General features: G+C 43.7%; 1 protein-coding gene across 2 annotated transcripts; it reads right to left on the reverse strand.

Annotated features, from left to right (window-relative positions):
* Window positions 1-362: 362 nt before the first annotated feature.
* Window positions 363-4352, reverse strand: dhrs7cb (dehydrogenase/reductase (SDR family) member 7Cb). Of its 2 annotated transcripts, none has more exons than XM_014179562.3 (7): window positions 4198-4352; window positions 2943-3096; window positions 2587-2699; window positions 1863-2073; window positions 1677-1769; window positions 1290-1442; window positions 363-947 (listed from the first exon to the last, which is right to left on the reverse strand). In XM_014179562.3, the coding sequence occupies exons 2-7, from the start codon at window positions 3094-3096 to the stop codon at window positions 760-762; spliced, it is 912 nt and encodes a 303-aa protein (XP_014035037.1). In that variant the 5' UTR covers window positions 4198-4352; the 3' UTR covers window positions 363-759. The 2 variants fall into 2 exon arrangements, with proteins under 2 accessions (XP_014035037.1, XP_014035036.1); XM_014179561.3 differs by having other exon boundaries at window positions 2943-3099.
* Window positions 4353-5793: the final 1441 nt, after the last annotated feature.

The following is a 5793-nucleotide window of genomic DNA, read 5'->3' on the forward strand; positions in this document are numbered from 1 at the left end:
AACTCACGTAGTTCTGTCATTATAATCCCATACTTAAATCCCTAGAGAGCAAGTGACGCGCAGGATTAACACACATGCAGGCCAGCTGGACCTCAGACTGGGCCATACAATTAAACAGATACACACACATGCAGATTTCGAGATGAGGACCATTCTCGCGGACTCCTTAATTTACATGACAATATCACAGGGAGGGATCATCGCAGAAATAGTTGTCACATGACTGTGCGTGTAGTGAGTGAATGTGCGACGCATATCAATACTAAGTATCTATTACTGCTAGACATTTATGTCATAAACAATGTCAATGAAATCTAAATATTTATATCAATGTTTTCTATAAAAATCACAGACAAATAATGTAATTCATATGGACAAGTGTATTGGTCAAATGAAAAGACAACATTAACGATCACCCACAAAACAACACGAGGCCATATATTCCAATTATGGTTAGGCTAAACATTGAAATATCCAATAGAAACAATGTTTAAAGTGAGAGCAAAAGTTAATTTTGATAGTGGTGGGTGGTGCAACTTTGGCATCCTTTCTGCACAGGCATGACATAAGAATACAAGAACAGTGAACTGCTGCCATCTACAGGACCCAAGGCAAACTGCAATGACATCAGAGGCCATGTACATGTAGCATAGGCTTCTAAATTGCCACGAATGGTTAGATTTCATTGCATTATGCCATAATACACTATACATTCTATTGTCCTTCTTTAATTTTCTCTTCTTCTCTCTTCCCTTCCTTCTACTGCATCTGTTCTGCCATGGCAGAGTCCTTCACTCCAGCAGCAACCACGGCAAAGAAGAAAGAGGGAAAGAAGGAGCGGAGGTAGAGAGCGACCCTGGGGATGGGGTGGGCCAGCAAAACCTCTTTCTTCTTCCTGCTCACCGTTCGCATTATCTCATTGGCCAGATCGGCCGGGCGCACGCCAACTGAGGAGAGAAGGAGCAAGACACGAGTTAGCGTAATCTAACAGGGTTTGATAAAAATTAATGTGCTCAAAATATTCAAACATAACAACAACAACAACTGAAGACCTCAGAATAATCATAATGAATATGCATTTTTTGTTACTCGCTCAATATATGCTATATTGCCTAATGATTTAGTCTGAAAATCATTATAGACTCAAGTCTATGAATGTGTATATGTGTAAGTCTGCACTCATATACTGCCCGCCCTCATTTTGTTTGGAAGTCATTAGGTGTATATGCATATGTTTGCAGACACTAGACAGAGAGAGCTGTATGTACAGTATGTGTGTATGTACTCACATGTGGGCAGGCCCTGAGGTTTAGCAGGAGGGGTGGACGGTACAGCTGCGTTGATGAAGGTGTGGCTGATAGTGCTTACTATTATCCCATACTCCTCCACCTCCGCTCGCAGGCAGTCAAAGAACGCCTGCACAGCATGCTTTGAGGCCGAGTCTGAAATAACACATGCACACACACATAAACAGGACGCGACTCACCCATTGCTGAGGCTTATTCCATACGTTGCAGAAGAGATACTGTGCCTAATCCTTATCTTGAACTGTACTGTTCAGGAATCCTGTGCATCAGACTGTGAGAACTACAAATCCTTCTTTGAAAGTGCAACAGGTTTTTAATCTCATACAAGGTGTTTGGATTGCAACAGGGGAATATGTAATGCAGCCATACAGGAGGTTCTGAAGGGGATAGCCAGTCTGCCCTGGATGCTGTTGACCAATAGAATGTGACCAGACCTCCTAGACATCATAACTGGAAGCACACCTGCAACAGCAATCAATCAATCAATCAATCAATAACTGAATCAATCACTTGCAACACAACATGCGTTTTCCTCCTGTGAAAAGTCCTTCATACCTTTGGCCAAGGTGCTGGGTCCAAAGTAGTTGATGTCCATGATGTTCCTGTCCAGCTCCAGTGAGACAGTATGTACGGGGGCCTTCAGCTTCATGCTGCTGTTACACACCAGAATGTCCACACAGCCGTAGCACTCCACCACCTCATTCACCACCTCAGGCATACTGTCCATGTCACTGAAGTCCAGCAGCACCAGCTTGGGAGGGAACGTCTGAACAGAGGAGAGAGGGATGCAAAAGAAAAGGACATATGTATGAGAGAAGGAAGGACAGGGATTTTATACTGTTATGCAGACTTTTACAGTAAGCAATACAATAGAAACATGGGTGTGAGGGTCTGAAGACAGCCAACACTAAAGTATGTGGTTGTGCTTGAAAGGATGATTTAACCGCTAACTCGAACTTTAACCTCCTCTTACACATTTACCTTTTACACTAACACGCCAAATAGCGTATGTCTTTGCTCATCATCATATCGCCCTTTTCTAGTGTTCATGTTGGTGACATCTGTTATTTTTCTATGAACTGCTTTGCCCTGTGCAGGAGAGATACCCAGAGGACAGTGCACTGTCAGAGGGGATATCCTGCCATTGTCTGCCACCAGAAGAAGAACCAGAAGCGGTGACTGCCGAGACAACTGGCGAGCACAAAACTATGATAATAACTAACTGGAACTTTCCTTTTGCTCAAGGCCACCAAGGAGGGCACCTATTAGTGTTACTCACCACTCTGGGGTCAGCCCCGCTGGTCAATGTGTCGTACAGCGACTCCATCTTGTCCCAGCTGGCCCCACACAGAATCAGCCTGGCACCACCCTTATGGAAGTGATGAGCACACTCTGGACAGAGGAGAGAGGAGCGGGAGAGAAAGATTGAGAGAGGGATGGATTTAGTCAACGGTGGCATTTACCCAGTCCTCTGTTTCAGAATTGAACAACATTACATTGTTGGCTATACAGTCAAAACATTAATAGACTTATTCTTCGCAGGCTATTTTTGAATGGTGATGCATTTATACAGTCCATTCAAATATCCCCATTTGAATTGAGATTGAATTACAAATAAGAATATAAAATCCTCACCACTTCCCACTCCTGACACAGCATCAGTGATGACCACCACTTTGTTCTTGACCATGGACTTGGACATGTACTGGATGATCTCGTTGTAGATGTAGTAGATCCCAGCAGCCACCACGATCAGCATGGGCAGCACCATCACAGTGGGGAGCGCCATCTTCTGCGAGAGAGAGAGAGAGAGAGAGAAGGAGAGAGATAGGGAGGCCATCAGTAAATTGTGTATTTCAGTCTCTGTGGTTTGTGATGTACGATATTTTAACTTCCAATCACGTGTCTGTATCATTGACAAACAGAAATCATATCTCAACGTAATGTTATCAAATAACAAAATATTTCAACTGTAGTAAACGCAGTGTAACAAGATTTATACATTTGAAGAATGAACCTGGGGCTATGGAAGAATGCTGGTGTTGCCCAGATCAGCTGTCTACCACGGGACAACATTAAACACCTCTTCCTATAAAAACGTAAAGATGTGAATGAGGATGACAGAGAAATGTGAGGGTCACGTTTCAGCATGTGGAGGCAGTCATATGGGTTTGACGCTGAACCCTTCCCGAGGATAGCTGTGCCCACTTCCAAGCCTAGGCTCTTGGTATAGATCTTCAAGGATTGGATCGGTGCAAGCACATGGTGAAGACACCACTTAACCCCCTAGAGAGCAAACACTTCTACTTTACTCCTCACACTGACAATATAACTGAAGTATAGCCAAACCAGTAGCCACAATCATGTCAAGTAGCTCTAGGCAAAAGACAATACACAGAACATTTCCCCCCTCTAATCTATGTATATCTGTCTATCCCCTGTGCATGTGAGCATTCAGGGTTTTGCAGGGTGAGTCTGGTAGCACTGCTGACAAGTGTGGCCATATAAAGAGTGTCTGAGGAAGACAGCTAAATATACTCTGGGCCAGACCAACCTGCCTGTCACCACTAAATGCCTTGCACTGTGTCACCTCCAGGATAGTCACTGGATACCCCAGCAAATGGGGACACAAACATAGCCTACAGTATGACCGTACCCGCCTTATACAATAAGAAATATAACTTATCGTGACACCAATTCTCATAAGCAAAAGGGATATTTGTGCTCTGTATGCAGGCACCACAGGCACACAACAGCACAGCCAAGGCATGGGTAGGTTGACAAGACCTAGGGATCTGTCTGGGTTATCACCTGGTTAACAAATAGACGGCTACAGCACACACAAACAAATACACACACACGTAATCTGGGTTATTCTCGGATCACTTACAGCGCGCGTAAGGAGCTAATCTTCTGTTGTTCTCCAGGTTCAGTTAGGTAACTGAGAAGTATCCCTTCTCTCGCCCTCTCTATGCCTCTATCCCTCCGTCCATTCACACAACTCCCCCTCTGTGTTTCTGCCGGACCCACTGCTTAGGTGTGGGAGCGGGTTGCTTATAATAGCATGTGGGGGAATCAGCCATTAATACTCCTATGTGGTGCCCATAGTATCTTAGTCATGCCACCATGTTGCCAAAACGAATGGGGACAATTGGTGTGTGTGTGTCCCCAATATACTTAAAATAGGACCCTGGTGAACTGGCTGTGGCAAAGCTAGAGATTAATATTTAAAAAAAAAACAGAAGAGAGGATTTTGACCAACCAGTAGCAATATGTAGTCATTCAGCAGGTTAGGAATAGATTACATAGAGGTTACAAGTTAATGCCACTTACGATTAAGGTTTGTATCTTAAAATGGTTCAATATTTGTAAGTGTATTAACTCTGTTAGACAGAATTAACACAACAAAATAATGAGCCATGTTTTCAGAATATAATATTTTAAAATGTTATAGGCACGTTTCATGGGAATGTTGCAAGAACATTTGTTGTCAGGACATCACCTGATGGTCCCAAAGAAAAATTCTCCAAAAAGATTCTAAAATGGATTAAATACTTTTCCCCCCCCTCAATCAATCTACACACAACACTCCATAATTCCAAAGTAAACAGTTTTTTCGAAATGTTAGCAAAAATATATTCTAAAATAAATGGAAATATGACATTTACATGAGTATTCAGGCCCTTTACTCAGTACTTTGTTGAAGCTCCTTTGGCAGCGATTACAGCCTTGAATCTTCTTCGGTATGACGCTACAAGCTTGGCACACCTGTATTTGGGGAGCTTCTTCCATTCTTCTCTGTAGATCCTCTCAAGCTCTGTCAGGTTGGATTGAGAGAGTGTCACTGTACAGCTATTTTCAGGTCTCTCCAGAGATTTTCGATTGGGTTCAAGTCCGGGGTCTGGCTGGGCCATTCAAGGACATTCAGAGACTTGTCTGAAGCCACTCCTGTGTTGTCTTGGCTCTGTGCTTAGGGTCATTGTCCTGTTGGAAGGTGAATCTTGGTCCCAGTCTGAGGTCCTGAGCAGGTTGTCATCAAGGATCTCTCTGTACTTTGCTCCGTTCATCTTTCCCTCGATCCTGATGCTGCCACCACAGGGATGGTGCCAGGTTTCCTCCAGACGTGACGCTTGGCATTCAGGCGAAAGAGTTCAATCTTGGTTTCAGCAGACCAGAGAATTTTGTTTTTTATGGTCTCAGAGTCCTTTAAGTGCCTTTTGGCAAACTCCATGTGGGTTGTCATGTGCATTGTACTGAGGAGTGACTTCCATCTGGCGACACTACCATAAAGGCCTGATTGGTGGAGTGCTGCAGAGATGGTTTTCCTTCTGGAAGGTTCTCCCATCTCCACAGAGGAACTCTGGAGCTCAGTCAGAGTGACCATTGGGTTCATGGTCCCCTCCCTGACCAAGGTCCTTCTCCCCCGATTGTGTGTAGATTGATGAGGAAACTTTTTTTTTTAATCATTTTTGAATAAAGTTCTAAC

Source organism: Salmo salar, chromosome 28 (genome assembly GCF_965601325.2).
Source record: "Salmo salar chromosome 28, fSalSal1, whole genome shotgun sequence".
In the NCBI taxonomy this organism is placed as follows: Eukaryota; Metazoa; Chordata; class Actinopteri; order Salmoniformes; family Salmonidae; genus Salmo; species Salmo salar.

Coding starts and splice junctions, on each gene's coding strand:
- dhrs7cb (XM_014179562.3), bottom strand. CDS start 3,096: ATGGCGCTCCCCACTGTGATGGTGCTGCCCATGCTGATCGTGGTGGCT. Junction 2,074..2,586: donor GCGGGGCTGACCCCAGAGTG/GTGAGTAACACT, acceptor TCCTCTGTTCAG/ACGTTCCCTCCCAAGCTGGT. Junction 1,770..1,862: donor ACCCAGCACCTTGGCCAAAG/GTATGAAGGACT, acceptor TTGCTGTTGCAG/GTGTGCTTCCAGTTATGATG.